This window comes from Zerene cesonia, chromosome 18, assembly GCF_012273895.1.
Source record: "Zerene cesonia ecotype Mississippi chromosome 18, Zerene_cesonia_1.1, whole genome shotgun sequence".
NCBI lineage: Eukaryota > Metazoa > Arthropoda > Insecta > Lepidoptera > Pieridae > Zerene > Zerene cesonia.
In genome coordinates, this window is record NC_052119.1 from 4,142,661 (window position 1) to 4,167,162 (window position 24,502).

The 24,502-nt window shown below is 32.6% G+C and overlaps 3 protein-coding genes across 3 annotated transcripts; 2 read left to right on the forward strand and 1 right to left on the reverse strand.

The window, feature by feature from the left end:
* Nucleotides 1-710: 710 nt before the first annotated feature.
* On the reverse strand, nt 711-19,238 carry LOC119833824 (DNA mismatch repair protein Msh2). Its single transcript, XM_038358014.1, has 16 exons — nt 19,066-19,238; nt 18,583-18,632; nt 12,259-12,453; nt 11,268-11,459; nt 9,300-9,452; nt 8,641-8,876; nt 7,503-7,661; nt 6,840-7,047; nt 6,193-6,352; nt 5,462-5,636; nt 4,788-4,972; nt 4,092-4,310; nt 3,332-3,564; nt 2,817-2,908; nt 1,856-2,081; nt 711-971 (listed from the first exon to the last, which is right to left on the reverse strand). Exons 1-16 carry the CDS (start codon nt 19,100-19,102, stop codon nt 738-740), a joined length of 2,754 nt encoding a protein of 917 aa, XP_038213942.1. The 5' UTR covers nt 19,103-19,238; the 3' UTR covers nt 711-737.
* On the forward strand, nt 14,009-18,748 carry LOC119833823. Its single transcript, XM_038358013.1, has 3 exons — nt 14,009-14,203; nt 14,462-16,421; nt 16,712-18,748. The coding sequence occupies exons 2-3, from the start codon at nt 14,483-14,485 to the stop codon at nt 18,523-18,525; spliced, it is 3,753 nt and encodes a 1,250-aa protein (XP_038213941.1). The 5' UTR covers nt 14,009-14,203; nt 14,462-14,482; the 3' UTR covers nt 18,526-18,748.
* A 295-nt stretch (nt 19,239-19,533) lies between the features above and the next one.
* LOC119833826 lies at nt 19,534-24,431 on the forward strand. Its single transcript, XM_038358022.1, has 7 exons — nt 19,534-19,725; nt 19,956-20,035; nt 20,504-20,661; nt 21,649-21,720; nt 22,949-23,087; nt 23,629-23,747; nt 24,237-24,431. The coding sequence occupies exons 1-7, from the start codon at nt 19,673-19,675 to the stop codon at nt 24,393-24,395; spliced, it is 780 nt and encodes a 259-aa protein (XP_038213950.1). The 5' UTR covers nt 19,534-19,672; the 3' UTR covers nt 24,396-24,431.
* The last annotated feature ends 71 nt before the right edge of the window (nt 24,432-24,502 follow it).

The window sequence follows — 24,502 nt, forward strand, 5'->3', positions numbered from 1 at the left end:
CGCTATAAAACTTGCGACCACCACCGACCATGAGTTTATGCAAAGACCCTACCTCAGAGGTAGGGTCTTTGCAAGTGCATGGCAAGATTTTAAGGAAATGGAATGGGAAGAGTGAGAAAAAGGATATTGGCCTCTGGCTTTCTACTCACCTGAACAAACGCTATACGCGTATGAATGCTACTATTTCACCCGGATCTCCTGTGAAGGTACCTTACCCGGTGCAAGCTGGCCCAATTCGTGCCAAAGCATGATCAACTCCCACAATAAAAATATAACGTATGCTAGTTATAATTATTAACCGTTTATTCAATTCATCGGTATGCAGGCGAGATTAAAATTGCGTCTGGAACTACAGAAACTTTGCTTGTTAAGAATTCTAAGGAAAATTAAAATTGAAATATTATGAGATATAAATAGTTATAAGTTAAGGTTTGATATAGTCTATAAATTCTATTCAAAAATATCAGTATCAAGGTTCCTCGATTATATCCTTACATAAGTAACACTACCACCCCAGGATTCTGATGACTTTGCCAATTGCTATATACATTAGTCAAATCAAATGAATAAACAGATTATTTTTATTAGCGTTCATAGAAATAGTAATTATTAAAACAGAAAAATTGAAATTAGAACAGGGAGAGAGAAAATTTACTAAGGTTGTGAGAAATTTTACTATAATAGTGAATAGGGAATAAAACGATAGCATATACGAAAAAATTTTTTTTCAATCACATTTACACAGCCAACAAGGAGTTCACATATTTACTGTTCTGTTTTAACAGATCCTGTTTAAGTTTATTGATCTCCATCATCATGTCTTGGTCGGAAGCCACCGTCTCTTGTATTTGTTTACATTTTCTGAGAAATTCAGTCATAAGCTTCTGGCCCTCATTTGATTCGTATGTTTCAACGGACGATTCAATTTCAAACAAATTTGTTTCCAATTCAGCTTGTTTCGCTTCTGCATACTGCAATGTTAGTTGTTATTAACGCATAAATAAATCTTTATTTATTTATATACTAGTCGCTCTTCGCCGACTGGACTAAGCCGCATAAAAACGAAATAAAATGTAGCTTCACAATATGACATTCACAATATATATGGCTCTCTATTAATAAAAATATTTTCTAAAACAGTTAGATGGATCCAGAGGTTTCACTCTACAACGTCACAAAATTTAACCTCTTTTTAATATTTATATATAGACTCATGAAAGGAAAATTAAATGCTTAGTTTAACCTATCAGCAACACAAAAAATCCGAAAGGAAGTCAATTATAAGGAACGTTGACTCAACTAAAAATTTAGTCTAATTTAGTTAATTAAACAGGATCCGTGGCTTCAAACATATATTTGCATAATTTGCCGAACAGGCAATACACATTAATTATAAGTTCTGTCCCTTATACCTGAGGCCTTTATGAGGATTTTATTGCACGAGGCTCAGTTGCATTACCTATGCGATTTTATATTTCTATTTACGAGCATTTATTTATTAAAAATAAAACAAAATTTTCTATTTAATAAATCTAATATATAAAATTCCCGTGTCACAGTTTTCGTTGCCAAACTCCTCCGAAACGGCTGGACCGATTCTTATGAAATTTTGTGTGCATATTGGGTATGTGTGAGAATCGGCCAACATCTATTTTTCATACCTCTAAAGGATAAGAGTAAGGCAGAACAGCGTTTGCCGGGTCAGCTAGTACTCTATAAATATGAACTCGAATTTTTAAATCGTAATAATATGTGGCTTAGTGGCTAAGGAAAAAAAGACATTATTTTGGATGATATTATGCAATAGTACAATTTAATTATATTATAATAGTGAACTTGTATGTATAATGTATACCTGAATAATAGAGTCGGGTAAATCAGCTAACTTTGCAACATGCAATCCCAGGGAATGTGTGGCCGGTCCGGGGACGATTTTATGCAACAACAACAATTGTTGGTTTATTACTGATGCTTCCGCGTGCGAATTCACTATAACGTTCGGATGCAAACTCGGCAGTCTGGTCAGCTCGTGGTAGTGTGTCGCGAACAGGCAAAAACATTTGCTTTCCGTTGCTAATTTTCTGTGAACAGTGTGTGTTGTTACATATTTATAATTAGCTTATTATTATTGTTCAAGTAAAGGTCCAGATTTCACAATTATATCACTTTAGTTTGATTACTACTTGCTTTATATATGCAATGAAAAAACGTTTTAATAAAGTACAAAAGAAATAGTCAGAATTATAATAAGATTGGAATTCGAAGTCCTTTCAAGACTCGCGTTAAGAATATATTGATAATTTTTGTATTTATTTGTATATAAAAAAATTAAGAAACACATTAAGAGCCGCGTTTTCGATTGAAAACGTGCTCTTTCTATAAGCAAACGATTGCGATGACGACTTATAACGTTTTAATGAAATATATATAGTTTCTACATAAGTGCCCACGACGCCGGTTAAAGGAAAAGTATTATACAGTATCATTGTTTTCATAAAATAAATGTTTATGTTTCTGCGTGTTCAGAAACCGATTTAGCAGTAATTGGAGATTATATTTTAAATATTCAATTGCCATATTGTCATAGTTGTACAAATGCATTTAATGATTTTTTTATCATAGTTGTAAGTCTTATAGACTAAATGTAGACTTAATCCTTCCATAGCTGTGAAAATCTTTGTATAACTTTAAATCATAACAATATTACTTTTGAAATGATACAAAATCTCCTTGACCACACAAACTGTATGCAGTCTAACAAATATCATTTTAGTAAATTTTAATTTTGTTTATCATTTCATATATCAATTACATACTCTGCAATGGCCCAGGCGATGCCGCAGCCTTCATACGTGGATGTTCCTCGACCGAGTTCATCCACAAGCACCAGTGAGTCTGGGGTAGCGGTCTACAAACAATATCAAATATTTGTTTATTAATATACTAACCTTTTACCCTAGCTTCATCTGGGTTGAAGTAAAGGAAATAAAAGATCATTAATGACGTATGCGTGCTCGATTCCTACATTAAAATCCAGTCCTCTGGTAAATAACATTTTTAGTTTTATAGCTTTGAAATGCTATTGTTGTGGGGTGGCACATGAAATCAATAAAGTGGAAGAGGTCCGATTTCTGAGGCCGATTTCATGGATGGCCGAGAGGGCAAGGCGTTGCTAACGCTTGGCAAAGTGACGGGTTCGAATCTCGCTACATGATCAAACTTTTTCTACTCTTTAAAAATCTTAAAAAAAAACAGCAGAATTGACAACCTCCTCCTTTTTTTGTAGTCGGTTCAAAATACCATTCTACAATTTATATTCAAATCACCATACCCTCAGTATAGCAGCGGACTCTATCATTTCCATCATAAATGTACTTTGTCCTCTATCCTCTCTGTCGTTGGCCCCCACTCTAGCGCACAACGCTCTCAAACGTGGGACATGGGCCACACTCGCGGGGACCAAGCACCCCGTGTGGGCCAGAAGCACGGCTATCCCGCATGAACGCATCCAAGTGGACTTGCCGCCCATGTTTGCGCCTGTTACTATGTGCATTAGGCATGAGTCTGGAAAAATATGCCTTTTAGATTAGAGAAACATATTTTAAAATAATATTTAAAATAGCACTTAGTAAACAACAAACAATTGATTATAATGTAATTTTAAAAGAGTTATGAGATATGACTTGAGAAGCACATCGCTTTAGAATCATGGGACAGTTTTTTGGTATCTTCAAAGAACTGCAGTTTCTTTTCGGTTCATCTCTATAGAAACTGTCTTTCCGAACCGGCGGTAAATGTTGAAAGTGTGTTATGATGTGTGTTCAAAAGTGCTTCTATAAGAGGTTTCATTGAATAAATAAATCTGTGTTCGTTTTTGACTTTTGATCTAAACCCGTTATAATAAATCTAGTATATAATAAATAGAGTTTAATATAACTTTACAAAAAAGTTTGATATAATTTAGACATTGATATTCTATGATAAACCGTATTTTAAGTCCGAATTAGTATGATACTAACATTCAACTTATGCCTTTTATATTTTAATATTTTTGTCATAACACATTTCAATATTTTTAACATGAAACATACCTCGTTTAAACACCACATCATTGGGTATAAACGACACACCCTCCTGCACCTCCAAGCACGGGTGTCTAACATCCTTCAGCACCAGTTCATCCAAACTCTCCGTGATTACTGGCCGAGTGTATGGATATGGGGCTGTGGTTGCTGCTACAGCGAATGATACTAGCACATCCAGTCGCGATATTATGTGGGACAGACAGAAGAGACATTCTGAATAGCCAGCTGAAATAATTTGTGTGTGTTTAGGTTGTGTTGCATTTGCATGTATCACGCAACATATCACACTAATATTTTAAGTGTGAAAGTTTGTTTGTTTGAATGGTTGTCCGTCAATGACGTTGAAACTCCGGAACAGATTAAGTTGAAAAAGTCGACTTGGGTGATAGGATACTTTTTATCGCGATAAAACAGGAATCTTATACAATTTTGGTCGTTTATTTTCTCTTTTTCAACCGAATTAAAAAATAGAAGGTTCTCAATTCGACTATATTTTTTTGTGTTTGTTACCACAAAGCTTCTTTGGGTAAACCAATTTTAATTATTCTTATTTGAAAGCTGATGCCTTCCATATGGTCTCATTTAGATTATGAAAAGTATCAGACAATTTATTTTTACCAAACCTTGGACTCCAGAAAAGACATAGGATATCGGCATTTTACATTTATTTCAATAGTCAATTTAAATCACATTATCTCCAACCTGCAATCCCAATGATTTCCGCTACAACTTTGTCCTGTTCCTTCTCATAGTTAGTCCTAGTCTGAACATAGTCCTCAGTGATGCTCTCCAATTTATTAGTTTTGAATCTCACACCACTTTTAACAGCATCTATTATTGTGTACTTCTTGTTACCACGCAGTGCTTGCTCTTCTTTCAATGTTACCCTGTTAATTAAATTATTTTCATTAATTAGATTATTATTACAATTCACATGTATTGCGTATTTACTTATGATAACACAGGCAGTAAGAAACGATCTATTGAATGCTAAGAAGGCAATACAAGTCAGGTTGCCTGACTCGTGTAGGCGAGCTAGCGAGGTGTAATTTATTTCATGCTTGAGAGTGAAAGAGCACAGCATATAAATGTCTGTTGCTGTTTTGTAAATAAAATTCTTGGTGTATAGGCTGCCTATCCTTTTGATACACTTATTAACTATATAATGGGCCTAGCAAATAAGAACTTAGACTAGTATAGCACTGCATTATTTTTTCATTATATTTCTTAGATATATAAATAAGATAATGCATACATACATTAAAATATGAACAGAGTTAAGGAAGTAAAATTAGCAAATAAGTATTTAAAATTTCTTAGATCTTCATAACGCACATATTCATATAATGTCTGAGTTTGATTGTGAAACAATTTACCTGAAATAAAATCCATTCTGTGGATTATTTTCAAGCTTAATTGTCTTGCCTGCGTCAAGTCCTAAATCATTAGCTGCTCTATTTAGCTCTTTGTCTGCGGATGCCTGAATTTTCTCTAGCTCTTCATGAAGGGTTTGAAGTTGATCATCAAATGATGGCTTCACAAGAAAATCACCTACGAAAAATACATATTATATTAGTATGTTTGAGTGTCTTCATAATTACATACTTTACAGCAGATGAAGTATAAATGTTCCAATAATTAGTTAATACTTTAGAAATTTTGAAAGAATAGAAAAAATTTGATCACGAGGCAGGATTCGAACCTGCGTATCTTGCCTAACCGTAGCAACGCCTATATGTAACGCCTAAATGCTATAAAACTAAAAATTAAATTAGTTAATACTTATTTGTCCAATAAAGTATCATACAAGAATATAAAAATGACAACTGTATAAAACGGGAATGTAACACATTAATGAGATAATATTTTAATACGATATCTCATGAGATATTTCTAATAAATACGGCATCTCAAATTTGAATAATTTAGAATATCTTATCAACAATTTAAACATTAATAACATCACACTCGATTGACCGATTCTAAGAATCTTTGAAATTGGTTTTCCCATTCTGAATATCAAACTATTAGAAATTCCGGCACAAAATTATCAGAACAAATAAATAATTTATCATCACAATTTTTACAGATAATAAATTCCAATGACCTCTGTCAACAGCATCCATATCGACTGTGGTTTCAATCATCTGTTGAAACTTATCCAAGTCATCATTGAGTTCAGATATTGGTTCTGTTAAGGACGAATGAACTGTTGGACTGTTTGATTCAGCCAAACATTGTAGTAATGCTGGCAGTCTTTGTATTGCCTGAAATGTTTATAATATTTAAGATTCTGATATCTTTTTTGCTTTTAATTTTTTTACAATAACATATAAGTATAATAAATAAGGGACTTGCAAAATATTTATGTGCTTTAAATAATATTCCAAGAGACTATTCAAAAATACACTGATTGATAGAATGATATTTAAATGTATCAATCAACTGTATCAATCCTGTATGCTTGAAAAATATTATTCCTCATAACCTTAATACATAAGCTTATCTTCTTATGTTTTTCTACAATTGTGTTTCTATAAACACCAAATAAAAAATCTACGGGACTCTATTAGAGAATAATAGACATAAAAGAAAAGAATTTCTCAATCTATAAAAAGGCCAATGACGTATCTGGGGGAAGGAACTTACAAATTCCAAATGACAACAATTTCTTATCAAACACAAAAATAATCATGTCAATCCGTTGAAAACCCTCACGGTTAATGAGTAACAAAAAAAAAATATATATGATACCTGATATATTTTATAACAATCATGTAAATTAGCCTTTTTCCTCGTCAGTCTTCGAGCTAAAGCTTGCAAATCCGGAATCCTTCGTAGATGGTCATCATGCAACGGCAGACGCAATTGTGAATTGTTCACCAGCAACTCAACTATGTCCAATCGTTCATTTATGAGATTTATATCGCGAAGCGGCTGACGCAACCATTGTGCTAAGAGTCTGGAAAAATACATATAGAGAAAGACTTAATGACTGACTAACTGGAAGCTCATCATCACAAAGAAAATATTCGAAATATTTTCGGTTAATTAAAATGACATTTAAAAATTTACTAGAATTTGAATCATCGTGTAACACCACCGTCACCATTGAAAACCACATGAATTTAGAATGACCTTATGATCTGTTATGTATATGCCTCATATTCAATAACGTTTATATACTATATATTATGATATTGATCACTAGCTATAACAGAGAGAGGTAGATCGATAGATAATTCTTTAAAACACACAATACATATTTAGAAACATACACAATTACATAGAAACATAGACAAAACACAAGAAAAAGAGCAAATAGGTACAAATAGCGGTCGTATCGCTATGTAGCGATCTCCTCCAGACTACCATATAAAAAAGAGGTAGAGAAAATTAATAACAAAAAAAGGACACCTTTTTCCTTGCTGCGTACGACATCTATCGAGCAATCCGTACAAACTGCGCGCCGGCGCGTGCGAAGTGTCGCCCAGCTCGGGCAGTACATTTAGTGCACTTAGTGCCGCTGCGTCCAAGTGCAGGTAGCATTCTGCTTTTATCGAATTTATACGAAATCTGAAATAAAAATAATATTCTGATATATATCTGCATTCCTTCATGAATATATAATTTTAAAAATGTATGGAGTATAAAAAAATACTACAAATAAAAATATCTTGTATTTAAACATCGGGTCTAACTTTATGTAATATTGTTATTATCAATGAGGATAAAAAATAACAATATTATTGTATATATCAGAGTCGAAATTATACATGAAAGTTAAATTCTTATTGACAATAATAAATATTTACAATGAATGTTAAGAATTTATTTTATTTATGAATATTACGACTTACTTCTCAAATAAATAATTGCAGATTAGAGCACGTTCATTAAGTTTGTATTTTTCCAAACACAACTTCTTTATCATTCAGAAACAGTAACTTACTGGTTGATAATAACTAGGTCATCTACATTTATTGCAATTAGTAATTATTAAAAGCATTCATAGCGAAGTTTCTAGAAGCACGCGCCAATGTTATTAATAATAAACGTATACAAATGAGTTTGTTATTATCTTTGGAATTATATATTTACTTCCTTTATACGTACGAGATAATTACAAGCATCGTGCATACAAAAACCTCGAAAGAAAACTAATTAGCAATTGATTATGTAAGCTAGAAAAAAAAGTGAAGTCCCGTGTCCCCTAGTGGGGTATGGGGCAGATGATGAACATCTGTTTCACTGATCGATTCTCTTTACGGACAAGTAGGTGATCAGCCTTCTGTGTCCTGCCAGACTGAGACATTTTTTTTTGTGCGTCCCCACCGGGAATTGAACCCAGGACTCCTCGGTTCTACGCTCACACGTTAACCACTGTACCAAGAAGACGGTCAATGTAAGCTATAAGCACATATTATTACCTTGTAAAAGTCGATTTAAATATATTCTTTTCATCGAAAGTTTTGTGTTTTATGAATGGCACATATTTAAGAGTACTATATAAGAGAATAAAGAAAAAAGTTATTTCGTTGCCACCAAAACTCACCTTCCAAAGTTGGTGCTATCTGTTAGTAGCGAAGTATATCTAATTGCCGCGGCGAGACTCGCCATCGCTGAATTTAATGTAGTCTCAGGAAAAGCATTCGCGTCTTGTTGCTGATTGTCTTTGAACTTAAGAAGCCTGTTCAAATCTTGAATGACTCCTTCGGTGGAGAAATCGATTTTCTTCAACTTAGTCAATGTTATGTTCGCGCGGTCCATTACCTTTTTGAGCGATTTGTACTGAAATTTAAAACGCAATCTTTAATCTTTTATATAAATCATTTAGCTAATCATGATTTATTACAGCTGCGCCCCGCGGTTTCACCCGCGTAAGTCCGTATCCCGTAGGAATTTCGGGATAAAAAGTTGAAAGTTGCCTATATGTTATTCCAGTTGTCCAACTGTATACGTACCAAATTTCATTGCAATCAGTTCAGCAGTTTTGCGTGAAAGAGCAACAAACACACACACATCCTTACAAATTTTCGCATTTATAATATTAGTAGGATCTTTAAAACTACGCAACGGATTTTAATAGGGTTTTTTTTTAAATAGAGGAAGTTTTTTATGTACAACATCTATAAAACTAATCTGAATTTAACGCGTGCGAAGTCGCAGGCAAAAGCTAGTTAAAACAAAAAACAATAAATAATAATTGCTAACATCATCATTATCCGCCTGCGGTACAAGACACTCGGAGGGCGCCATTTGCACCGTAATAGTCTCCAATTGAGTGAGCAAGTCGTCATCAGTAAATTCCGATACCGACATATGATATTCATTCGCTGTTATACACGCTACTCCCAAAAGACGACCCTGGAATATAAAAATAAAGTTTAAAATTAACAATTAAACTTTTTTTTAATATGTCATAGACGGCAATGGAGCTGGTGGGTCGCCTGATGGTAAGCGCTACCACCGCCCATGAACATTTGGACAGGCGTAAGGTCGATTGTAGATCTTACGCCGAGTGGATTGCCGACTTTAAATTGGGAAGGGATTAAAAATGGAACGACGAGAGGAATAAAGAAAAGGACTGTCAAGGGTAAGTAAAAGGCTTGGGTCTTGGCAAATATATTTTGGTTATATACTATGGGAGAGATGGGTTTTGGTTTAAAGAAAATAAATTATATAATTGTATTACTATATAGGAGACAAGCGACATATATATAAATATACATATGTCGCTTATCTGGGTTGACCCGGGATGTAAGTTAAAAAGTGATATAAGTGAAGTAGCTATTAAAATTAAGTACAAAATTACAGTTATAATATTAATACAACTTGGTCTTTACATGACGTGATTTTCCTAAAATCATTGCTAGGATGACTTTATGATTATTACTAATTTATATTACATAATAATACGTATGCGTGAATAAGCTTATTACGTTTAGCGAGAGGTCAAACTAACGAATTCTTGTAAATCACCACTATTTTCCTTATTTATTATGAATGGCTATAATCCAGATTATTGATGTTGCCGAAAGTGAGTGTTTCCTTCTATTTATTTTATTAAATAATTTTCATTCAACTCTAGTTACAGTTTCTTGAAGATTCCATGGGTGTTATCCCGAAAGAAGGCAGATACCAAAAACATGCAGCATTACAATGTTGATTCTTAAATTATGTTCGGTTATTCGAAGGTATGAACCTTCTAGAAAATATATTTTAAGCTAGGTTTCAATATCGAACACTGAGCCTTAATCTGTGGATCATCTTTAACAATAAAATATTGTTTTTAGAATGCATGGTGACTCTTGATCGCTTTCTCATTCTTACATATTTAAATAAGGTAGCGATGTACAACGAACTAGATAGTGTTAGTAGAAATCGACATATTAGGATAGATATCCTATGTATATGTCGATTTTGACCTTATATTTAAAACTGAATTATATTTTTAATTGATATCAGTTTTCTTAATAACTAAACACGAAAACAAGTCTTTATCATATTATATATACACGTAATAAATAACATAAAAACCAAGTAATGTTGTATTAAGTAGAACATCATATTCTAAGAAAGATAGATAAAAAAAGTAATTATAGTGCATTTATATATCTAAACACAAGTCGCGTAAATCTATAATTTTTGACATCAGGTCAAGATTAAAGCACATACGTATCGTTATTATCAGTTGTCATGGTCAAGTTTAAGATAACGAAAATACGTTGACCGTATAGCTTTGGTTACTTGAGCAAATGTATAATAACTAATTGTACCCCGCGGTTTCACCCGCGTAAATCCGTATCCCGTAGGCATATTGGGATAAAGGTTGCCTATAAGTTATTCCAGTTGTCCAGCTATCTACGTACCAAATTTCATTGCAATCGGTTCAGTACTTTTTACGTGAAAGAGTTTGTTACTCTTACACACACACATCGTTACAAACTTTCGCATTTATAATATTAATAGGATAGGATAGGAAGTAGGATATAGAAATTCTTTTAATAGTATGAACGATTAAAAGAGATGGAATAAATCATGAAATATAACCGCCTCCAAATTTAAATGGGACTACATGGGAGGCACTCGCTTTCTAATAAAAAGAGAATCATTAAAATCGCTTCACCCAGAATATAGAAATGAGGTAACAAACAAAAAATAACTTTAAACTGTTAAAACCTTAGTAACTGGATCCGTTTTGATATTAACAGCCATTAAACAGGGTCCATTATCGTTGGGCGAACCGAGACCTTCGCCGAGAACTTCTTCCAGCTGCGAGAGGCATCCTGGTGATCCTTTGTATTTCAAAAACCATTCATTGGCCTTTGCAGACCCTTCAGATACATATATTTCTACTCTGTAGCGACGTACCTGAAGTTTTAACGCGTAAAACGTAATTTTAAATCCATGCATTCTTATTGCAATTCGTCCGTAATAGCAGACGAAATTTTTAGATAAAGAGGTTTGATCACATTTAAAATTTAAACAGAACCGACTGGTGGACTGGTAATACAACCGATGGTCGAGAAAAACACTTCTGTTTGTTATTGAGTTGTTGAATACTATTTTGAAAACATCATGCGTTTTGAATACACATATATCATAATCAATACTTATTTTTCTCCACCGAAGCGTGCATGATCTTCGTAAGTCGACTATAGAACAACATTTCAAATGCTTCAAATACACAATAATTGAAAAAATAAACAAAATTGTTTTAATGCGTTTTAGCTGCAATGATTAAATTACTATTTAGGTATATAAAAGGTTACCCAATCATTCAAAAATTAATAAATTTTTTAACTATTTCATACGATTGAATCTTCTGTATCAATGCTGTAATGCTTTTTGTATAAAAGTAGAAAATATTCTTATCTTAGTTTGTTTTAAGAAAACCATCTCTATGCGGGTCACAACACTTATACTTCAAAAACATTGTCATTTTTATTGATAACAACATTGAGACACGAGCATTATATCAACAGTGAAACATAAAGCTAACTGGTTAAATAAAAATAAATTTGATGTAAACGTATATTTTGTTAAAGATCAAATTGTATTCCGGAATACAAAACCTCTTTTTTAAAAGCATTTTAAGTGATTGCTACGAAAAAAAAGGAAAAATATACCAACTGACGCCGTTTATTATCTTATTTATAGAATCACATACCAGTAAAAGTTTCCGTATCAGTATTTCAAAGTTCCCTTTCGAGAGTACGAGATAGTCCAGCCGATTAGGTTCGATACCCATTTTTTTGATATTTGATATCGACGAAAACACCTCTCTCGCCGCAGTTGTTGCGTCCGAACCATGCACACTGTAGTAATCATTGCGATCGAATATTCTTACTGTTGTAGGTGGTTTCTGCAAGTTAACGCAATATAATAAAAGAACTAAAAAACACGTGATAACTATAAAAACAAATAATATGTCTCACTTTCACAGAGAATATAATATATGGAAATTATTTAGACCTGGCGATTCTAAAGAGGATAATAAGATTAACTCATAAAACTATTGTATTGTCACCGTTCCTCGATAAGTGCACAAAGTTGATGATGAATTTGGTGTTATAATTATAACGTACATGAAACTAATTGCTCAAGTTTTGTTATCAGTTTCCTACCAGACAGAGACGTTTTTTTCCCAACCCAGGACTCATCAGTTACGATAAAGCGTTAACCACCGCCGCGTCCATATTTCAGATTTCACTGATACAAGGCAAATCTTTAAAAAATGGAATCGTCGGCAGACATTCATTTTTTATAGCTTCGACAGAATAAATTTCAGGACAATTTATAATTTTATATGCTTTATATTTTCTTTTAATAACCTTGAATATAGGTTATTTTTATTTTCACACTCTGCTGGATAAATTTATAACAAACAACATGAATATATTATTATAACTCTCTCTGTTTTTTATCCTTGATTGAATGACCTACATAATAAAACAGGAGCAATGTCACAGTATCAGTATCGACATAACAATACATGATTTATTATAATTAAAGGAATAAGTTACTGTGAAGTTTTTAATTTTATAAAATAAATATTATATTCTTTCATTAAGTTTGTATGGTATTATGCACCAGGGTAATAGGGACATTGGCAATTGACAAGGGACTTTGGCAACCCGGGATTAGGGCTAGAAACTTTTATATGCCCAGCCTTCGAGACTCCAACGATCGAACAAATATTTAAATTTTATATTTTTAACAAGCTTTTATAGCTTCAGCTGTATGTTTGAATATAACCGACTCCGCTGACTCCCTTTGAACGAATAGATTCAATTCAAACATTGTACACTTATATACTTATAAGAGTCGGTGAGAATACAGTAAATTCATGAGTTTATCTAATTATCGTGAATAAGATCGTCAGGATAAAGCAATTTCCTTAAGTTTACGCTGTATGTGAGTATGACAGTTTAATAGATTCTATTATTAATCAAAATCAGGTCGAATAGTCAAAAGTTTTGAGTTAACAAACAATTTAAAAGTGAAGACGAATTGAGAACCTTCTCTTTTTTTAAAGTTAGTTGAGTGTTGATTTCGTAACAGTAATATTAGAACATGTGTTGTAATGCTTATAAGTAATCATAAAACATGATTCACTTGAAAACAAACATAAGTGTAGGTATGATTTGAATGTATCGTATTCATTGAATGTACATAAAAACCAAAATGAAACGACAGTAAAATCACAAAATATTGAGTTGTGTCAATTAAAAGAGTTCTCAACTTTAAACAAAGCTTTTAACATTGTAGTTATTGGATTTTTCTAATATACTAATACGATTCAATCGAACGTAGGTGGGTTTGTTATGATTCAGGTGTCTGTCTGTCATCACTAATATTAATAAATATGTTGTCATATAATTCGACCAGTGCGACGTTATGTGTATTGTCGTATTTTGCATGTCCACACTTCTGAGAATAAAAGATCAGTCATGACCGGCCAGCGGGTTATCTGAGCGAAGATATAATATTAAAAGCTAAATAAATTGACGTCTCCTTCGCAGGCAATGTCAGTGCGTTCACAAAAACCTCGGTGTGTTGGTCTCTAGTAGTCTCCTGTAGTTATTTGTGTTGTATGGTGTATTGATTTGAATGTAAGTGCTCGTTTTAAGGCATTAGATAATATTATATAAAAAAAATTAGGTTCTTAATTCTTATTAATGATTGATTTAAAGTTTGGTTTTGTTTTATATTTTTATATAATAAAAATATAAGTATTTACCTATTTAAAATAAAATCTTTTGCAATGATATCCTGTTAAATAACTTTTATTATTTTTTTTCTAATAAAGCGGAATGATCCTCTTGCATAAATAATATGATATAGACAACTTGCAAATATACTTGTTTCAGACGCAGACATATTAGACCACAATGTGGCGACTTCTAATAATCGCCTCTGTTGCTGTGGTAGCTTTTGCTAGACCAGAGCTATATAAAGAGACGGAAGACTTTCAATTTTCAAGAAGTTCATCTGATGATGGCACTAAATCCGGATTTTACGGGGCCCGCCGAGGGAACATGGGCGGAAATTACGAGAGAGCACATAACATGGATGGCTTAGCGCAGCATCAAATGAGTACGGCCGTACGTCAAGTTGAAGGCGAATTAGGCGAAGGCGCTAAAACAAGGACAGGCAGCGTTTACACTGCAGCAAATTCTAGGGGCATATTTGGATCTGGGAACTACGATTTAAGCAATCTCAAGGGAAGAAACTTTGAAGAAAGCGAGTCCTTTGGAGATTCTCATTCCTCTTTAACCTCTCAAAATACCGGATATAGAAGCTACACAAACTCAGCAGCGCAAAATGCTGGATACAGCAGTGGTTTTACCAAAAGCTCTAGGCTGCATTCAGGTTATCAAGCAGCTGATTATTCAGATGAATTCGCACGAAAAGAAAATGCTCACGTACAAGATTACCAAGGAAACAGACAACATAGTTATGGAAAACAAGAGGCTTCTGGAAGTGACTTAAAATATTATTCTCAAAGTAGAAATCATGCTCAAAACCAGTACGATTACAGGCAATCAAATCTACATAACACCTATGATTCTAATGTATATAGCAGACAACCAACTGATGCACCCGTAAGTATGGTTATGAGGCCAGGTTCTGTTGTAGCCATTCCCATCACAGCCCATGCCCAAGATGTTACTGCATATAGAGATACATCCTATAATCAAAACAGTGAAGCTGAAGTGTTAGATGGTTCTAATGCGCGGATTTACGTAAGGCCTGTAAGTGCGCCTAAACATTACGAATCATCATACAGTTACCGCAAAGAATGGGAAAAGCACAATTCGCAGCCTGTAACTATTATACCAACGGAGAACCCATTCCCGAAAAACAGTGAACTCTATGATGACGCACATTTGTTACAAAATGCTAAGAGCCAGTTTAGTACATCAGACATAAGCAATGCACATTCCAGCAGTGCTAATCTTGCTCAAGCAAATAGTTACAGTGCCAACACAAAATCATCATCGTTGAGTAAATCAAGACAGTCTGAATTCCAACATCAAGGTTCATCGGCAGCAGCCCTTTCAAATGCTTACACACTTGATGGACACAGAGTCCAAGAGGAAAACGCAGTTGATGCTAATAAATTTGTCGAGGATTTAAGCTCTAAGCCGAAAAGTTATCGTTCTTCATACTCTTATCACAAATCATGGGAAAGACGAGGAGATCCTTATGTTATTAAACCTGTAGGCAATGACGTTGCCTCTCAAAGGCTTATATCTGCCTCGAACAATCAAGATGCTTTTTCATCTCACCAATACGGCGCTCAATATAAACAAGCTCACCAAAGGTATACCCAAGACGGTATTGATTGTGATTGTGATGAAAATGGCCACATCCGCGTAGTTCGTTCGCCTGATCCTAAAGCATATTACAATGATCAAGAACAAGAGCAACAGTTAGAAGCTTTACAAGATATGGGTCAACAGGTACAGAACCAATGGGAAAATTTAGAAGATATGAGTCAGCAAACCCAACAATTAGGACAATTTACTCAAAATAAATGGGACAATTTGGAAGATTTAGGTCAAAAAACAGAACACCAATGGGATAAGATGGAAGACTTTGGTCAGGCCAGTCACAGTCAATGGCCAAATCATGAAGATGTTGGACAACAAACTCAAAATCAATGGGGTGATTTACAAGAACAAGGACAAGAACCACAGAATAAATGGGATAATCTTCAATACTCGGGACAACAAATACAAGATCAAACTGATATACATCAAAATATGGGACAAAAAGTCCAGAATGACTGGAATACATTACAAACTTTTGATCAACAAGCTCCAAGTAAGTTATTTTAGTTTGTATAACTTTTGAAAGAAGACTGCCAATGTTGTGTTCTTACTAATGCTTGTAAATATAATAAGGTAATTGTTATTGTGTTCGTCTTTTCAATTATAACTAATACTTAATAATATATGGCATTTCATTTATAAAATGCACACTCTAGTAGTGTGCTCTCACTATTTATATTTAACATTACATGTTGGTAACTAACCATTCTCTTTAACACTTTATTCTATCTATTATCTTAACTATAAAATTCCTAATTACATACATACATTCCTCTTTACTAGGTGATATAACACAACAAACGCAAGACGACAAATTTGAACACTTTCATGAACAATCTGCAAATGAAGATGATCTTACATCTGTACCAAGTATAAATCAAAACGCAAGTGATAAGACTAATAAATATAATTCAGAAACTCAAAACTGGAATGTAATAAATAATTTCAATACAGCCCAGTTAACACATTCTTTTGATCAAAGGGAAACAATAACAACAGAGCAAAAAGACGTAAACATTGAACAGCAGAATCAATTTTGGAACGTATTTCAGGAAAATTACCCCTACAATGATAAAAAATTCACTGGTCAAAGTATTTCAAAGCAAGAACAAGCACAAGTATTTCATCACGACAAAAAAGAAATGAACAATGACTACAACACAGCTTACACACAATGGAATAAGACTGATGATAAACATGTTATTTTTCAACAAAATCAGTATGATGATAATCCTATAAGTAATTTAGATGATGAGGATTATGATGCTTCCCCTCTTTTACAATTGTGGAACAAATTGGATAGAATAGAAAGCTCCCAAAAAAATGATAGTTTAGAACAACAAGAATCATCTCATTCTACACAATCAACATACCACAGCTTGGATAAATTTGATTGGCAACATTCACAAAATGGTGACAAAGTTTTAAATATCTCCTCAACTAGCGATTTACAGAAACCTTTAACAACAGGACATTCTCAACATGAGCAATCACCAATTACATCTATGATATATACACAGAAACCTACACAAGATATTACAACTCAAAGAAGCACACCAAAATATGTACCTCAAACTAATATTATACCTCAAGGTCCTGTTGATATTGGGCGTGGGGATATTGGAGCAGAAGAAACAATAGTAGAAAATACAGATACAGGCAATATAGCTATACTTATTCCAAAATATCCTCAAAACCCACATAAAACACCACAGGAAATAGAATCTCTAAGTCTGACTGAAAAAAGTAATGACTATCATAGGTCCCAAATAGAAAAAAGTGAAACACAAACAATCGAAGAAGATAGACATTCTATACCCAAACATTACCATGGGCATAATTATGTAAATAACATACAGACAGAAACCTTACCTACAACAGTTAAATACAATAAATTTATTAGTAGTAGCACTCAGAAGAATTTATATGAACTGCAAGATGCTAATATGTATATCAACCAAGAGATCTTAAACCAGAACCAAGAAGTTGCAAATACACCCAAAGAAAGTATTTCACAGTTCGATGACAACCAAAAGCTTCTAGGTAACAACAACTTTGAGATAGGCCCTCCAGATTTTGAGCAGCAAAATATGGATACACAATTTGTAGACTTTAATCAAAATTCACAGGGATCATTTGATTTGGGACAGCAACAACAAAGTTCTTGGCAGCCAAGCTCTAACTTTGAACAAAGTTATGTGCAACAACTCGAAAATTTTGGAAAATTCAGTAATGATGGTAACCAACATATTCAAGACCAAATACATGACCAACAAGTTGAGACTTTTGAAGTTAACAATCAATATAAAAGTCAACAAAATTTACATCAAGATAATTTAAAGCCCGCAAGTGAAGGTCCTAAAGAAGGCAGGAACCAATATGTTAAGCCACATAGAGAAATTGAACAAGAGCCTGCTGCAGTATTTGAAGAGACACAAATAAGTAAAAAAGTTGAACCTCAAGTAGCTTTTCCAGAGAAAGATGTGATTGCTTCTACAGTTGAGATTCCAGAAGAAAAACCTGGTTTTTGGAAATCTATAGGTAGCAAATTTACTAAGGCCAAAGAAAGTGTAGTATCTTGGTTTAAGGGTAATTAGTATTAGGTATTTTTTTTATATATAGGATGTAATTAAGTAACATATAACTTTACTTACCTCTGGTAATGATCTGAAGTATTTTATGAATGCTTGTTGTTTGACTGAATCTGAAAGAAAAATTTAAATGCTTTATTTATGCTTCATAAATTAAGTTATTTGATGTGTAGTTCGTATTAAAAAATAAAGAAATTAAAGGCAATACATACATAATTTTTAATTCCAAGATCTTAATTTTTATTAATCCTATAAAATGTAGTATAAGCTATACCTTGAACAAATACACTGTCACTAGGAAATATTAAATTATAATTAAATATATTATAATTATTAAATTTTTAAAGTTGTCTTCTTTATTGAAATATTATTTGTTTGCTCAACTACTTGCTTGGTTTGTAAACTTAATACAATTAATTTCTGGATAAATATTGTATGCCAATTTGAGTTAGAATGGTTTATTTCTTGTGCCCTTTAACCGTTATTACCTATATTACTCATACTATCATCATGAGACAATATTTTTAATAGAAATGAAATTCTTACCTAAATTCAGAGCTTGTATTGGTTGTAGCGAAGACATTATTAGATGTCCAAATTATATTATTCACGACTCCAGTGATTTATTTGACTAATTTCTGCACTCTAGTCTCTAAAGTTTAATGGACACAAAATTATTCGCAATATACTATATTCTGTATTTTTCATTTATCAGTGTAAAATTCAAATTCCAATTGCCAAACAAAATTTGCGGGAAACAACAAATTAAATATGTCAAAATGACAGAAATTCGACAGTAACCACAGAGTATATACCCGTTGTAGTACAGAGTACACACTCTACGTAATACACCCAGAATATACTATTTCTAGTATATGCGTAGGTAGTACAGAAGTTTTTGTGTCCCAGTCTATAAAATTATGAAATTAACAAAAAGAAGACGAAGAAGAATTATTTACGCGGAATAACTTCAAAATTGTATTTAATCTGTGGCACTGGCACTCGACAGTGACATTCTAAACCTGTGATCATCTGGGTTCTAATCTCAATCAAAAATCAAACAAAATAAATTTAGTTGTGTCATGTGTGTACATTAAAGTGTCTACTTCTCCGCAATTTATTTTGAATTTGTATACAGAGACTTTGCAATAATATGTTAATTTTTAAAAGTGCTTTCATCGTATTTTTTTCTACATTCATAGTTTCGTACGTACATTTAGTTAATTGATAATATTATATTTGTATTAAATTTGTACTATAACTATAAATATAATTAAATTTATAGTATTTCGGCATGTTTTTAAATTACTGTTTTAGTTTTTTTTTGTATATTGTGTAAATTTATAACTTGAGAAATTATATTGATCTCCTGATTGTATTTCAAGATCCACCTTTCACTTTTCAACCGACAAATTAAGTAAAGAGTTTTTTTTCAGGCTTAGCTCTCAAATTGCGAAAGAAACAAATTCTTTAGACACTGGCCTTGCTTGTTTATACATAATCAGTGGAGCATTTGGTGAGAGGAAATTATTTCATGTATTATGTAAAACAATGTTTATGGTCTATTAATCATTAAATCTTATGCATTGATCTATTACTACAAGTGTGTGTTTATGATTCTACTAATCAAAATTCGTGCTTATAATATTGCTTTCGATAATAATAGCTTTAATTAAATAAATTGTTTTAGGAGTACATAGGTTTCCATTTATTCAAATATTGTTGAAATCCTGATTTTTTATTAAATTATAGAAGTCCAGGAAATTTTTATTACAGATTAAAATTATCAATTATGAAATATTTTAACATTTTTAATTGTTATTTGAATATTATTGCTTCTATGTAATAAGTATGTATATGAAAAAATATGAGCATTAGAATAATAAACTGTAAATATTTCTATTATCATTAAGACATACTGAATAATTAAATTTCATATAATATTTGTTTAGACACCTGGATTGTACTAACCATTTTTTTTCAGCTGGAAAAATTCTATATGACAGATACCAGCATATTCATATATTAGGCTCACTAACACCAAATCCAAATGTGACCTCATATGTAAACAGGATTGCTTCCATCTGTGCATCTTTCCTTTCATTGGGCTTCCTAGGTTATTTCTATCTTTTATTATTCAAGGTAAGAATGAAAAAAGAAATAATTTTTCCATGCATGCTCCATTCTTTACATTGTACCATCCATGTTACTTTGTGTGTTCCCAGGAATGGATTTGTGATATATATTTATTGAAAGAATATATTATTATTGGTATGGTTTGAATAGGTTGAGAAAACACATTTTGATTGTTATGCATTCAATTGCTTTACATGATCTTGTAATTAGTTTATTGAGGTTAATAGTTTCAGATGTTGGTTAACCACAATTTCAAAACGAGGCCAATGATTTTTTGTGTTACATCCATTTTTAAGAATATGTAACTCGAAGCTTTAATACAGTCTTTTCAATTTTTTTACAATCATTTACTGGTTATAACATTAATCTGGTTAAAAGTATTCAAGATCAACCGATAATAATAGTAATATTTGTTTTTAAAGTTGTATGCATTTCATAGAAAAATGTTATGTGAATTGTAAAATCATATATGTATTTCTATTCATTATTACATAAACATATCCACAATTTTTTCTGTTTAATTTTTTTTTGTTGAATTTCTGCATTAGAATAAGAAAAAATTATTAAAAATTTAAATTTAATAATCCTTATCAACTGTTTTTTAAGTGATATGTGATATGAATAATCAAAGAAATGGGTCACCTCATTCAGATAAGTACAAAACATGCATCATAGTTAATCACTGATGTGTCAATGCTTTTTATGTGGGATTTGGAATGGGGCTGGGAATTGGACTTGAAAACAAATAGGAACAGATTATGTTCAATTATAAATTTTCCTATGGCTCATTTATTATTGTTATATTGTTGTTAAGCTGTAAACAGATACTAATTAACAATTTAATCATATTAAAATTACTCAAAGATTATAATATATGCTGAAGTTTGTAGGTACAATTTGTGGATTAATGATTTTTCTTACAGAAACATCTGAACTCATCTGAAAGTGGTCTTTATGTAAATAATTAAAATATAATATCTTATCATATTTCAGGATGATGAACACTCTCTCAAAGCACTTAATATATTTTTATGTGGGTTTGGGACATTGTACATGTGGTTACAGGTGAGAACATTATATTTTATTAAAATGATTACAGTTCTGATATTATTTATAAATCATAATTAAAAAAAATTATAATTGATAAAAAAATGACTAACCATTATTTGGATTAGATAAGTATAATATCTATAAAGTACTGTAATTGGAATTATATTGTGCATTTTATTTTATTGGTGTACATATGAAATATGTATATATAAATGATTCAGCCAAACAAAAAAGAATAGTAAATATGTGGAATGAATAAAAAAAGAATGGTGAATATTTTTTTACAAAATCAGTTCTCGATTGTTTACTTAGTACAAGAGACCATTAAAACCGTTCGTATCGTATCGTATATATTCGTTTGAATGCGTTTTCCCTGAAGTGAATGAATGAGAATCATACCAACATAATTTTGCATTTATGATATTAGTAAGGGTCGATTCCAATTTCGTACAATAAATCTGTATTCTAATAAGAAGTATAGATAATGTTAAATAGTATAAAGATCAGCATACAGTACAACGCATTTGATCACGCAGTAAAAGACAGACAGTAGTTTCAAAAATAGTCAATAATATAGTAATTATTAAAACGATACTAAAACATGCGCTGTATGTGGTAGTCGAGCACGCTCCGGCACGTATTAGGCCAGCTCGCACCGGGGAAGTACTACACCCCCCAAAAAACCGGCGTGAAATAGCATTCTGCTGTGTTTCGTCCGGTGAGTGATGGAGCCGGAGGCCCATATCATTTTCCTTCCCATTCCCAGTCCCTTTTTTTATTCTTCTTGCGAATCCTTTCTTAATCCCTTCCAAATTTAAAGTCGGCAATCCATGTGTAGAGGCGTATGGTCTGCAATGGACCTTATGCCCCTCTAAATGCGGGCGGTGATGGGGCTTACCATCAGGCGTCCCACTAGCTCTATTGCCGACTATGATATAAACAAAATAAAAAAAAAAAAATGCGCGCGGCATGCTAGGTGGATACTATAATGTGATATAAGATATATAATGTACGTTTACGATATGTCGAAATGTATAGCATAAATAATAAGTTTCTTTCACTATTAAACTATTTTTAATTTAATTGCAAAACTCTGACTATTATGAGAAAAAAATAATTATCATCTATTATATTTATTAACAAGCACTATTTATATGGGTGTGCGAGGTCCAATACGCAATCAATTCATCTCGTTTGATCGCGTTTCTAATATTTAATATTCTAACGTTTTTTATTATTTCAGTGTCTTCTTACAACTTATATATCTACATTATTTTATGAGAAGAGATTAACAGTGTTGAGACAATGTCTAGCCAACTTGAGCTTCCTATTTCTAGTTATAATGGCTATTTTTGGAATTATATCTGTTTTAATTCCAGAAGGTAATTAATCAATGTTATTAATATAATCAATTTGCCTCTCATCCTAGTTTCGCTTGGTTTGCTCAAGAATGCAAAAATTATCTTTCTCAGCGAAACTTTCTTAGGACATTCGGAATAATTTCAATCTGTTGAGTAGTTTTTGACTTAAATCGTAACAAACAAAAGATCTTATCTCTATATAATATAACTTCAAATTTAATTTGATAAATAGTAAGTTTTGTGTTTATTCTGACGAACATTTTTAATTTCTAAAGGGGATTATGGAGATTTGATTGAGTTGTAGCACTTGTTAGAAAGATATCATTATCATCATCAGCCCATATATGTTCCCACTGCTGGGACACAGGCCTCCTATGAGGGTTCAGGCCATAATCCACCACGCTGGCCAAGTGCGGGTTGGCAGACGTCTAGATAATTATATATTATATTATGTGTAGAAAGATATATTACATATTAAATATTCAGTTCCCGACTCCCCCCCTATTTTTTCTTTGTTTCGACATTACTCCAATTATTTGATCATATATCTTTAACATTGCAGATGGATCCAGTGGAATGTACATATGTAACGTAATCACGTCCCTCAGTAGCTATATATTGACAACTATTTTCTGTATATTTATATTGTCTTATGAGAAGGAATATAAATATTTTTCTGAGGTGAGCATTAATAACATACAGATAACAATAAAAATCTATATGCACATAACGTAAACTTCTGTATAAGCTGAATAGTGAATGCTTTGAGGGTGTCCCATTTCGGAGAAATGTTCGCAAGAAACAATTTGTTCTTAAAGAAACGGATGTACATGATTTACTTTTGTTTTAATTCGTTAATATGTAACTTTATACGTATTGAGCTCTTCAGGCTATATCACACTATCACACTATATCACACTATTATTATCTAATATAATATACATGAAAGTTTATTTGTTTGAATGTTTGTCTGTCGATGACTCTGAAACTACTGAACGGATTTCGAAATTTGGTATACAGACAGGGTATGAGCTGACTTGGGTGATAGGATACTTTTTATCCCGATTAAATGCTCCCTTGGGATAAAATAGGAATCTCGATATCCGGGCGGAGCCGGGACGAGCGTCTAGAATTGAATATTTGTAAAATCTTTGTTCCAATTGTTTTCAGGGGCTACGATCCGACATGCTTATAGATGACGCGTGTTCATTGAACAACTCGTCGATCGACGACACAGACGCATTACTGGGGACACTAGAGCAAGCCTCGAGTACAATAAACAACAATAATATGATAAAGAGGACCGTCCCTTGCGCCATTTCCTCCTGACAAGAGGCCGTGCCTACTCCAGGCACGGTGTCCACGATAGCGCCCAAATGCTATGGCAGCTTCAAAGATACGAATTTCGATATAACAATACTAGAACATCACTTCTC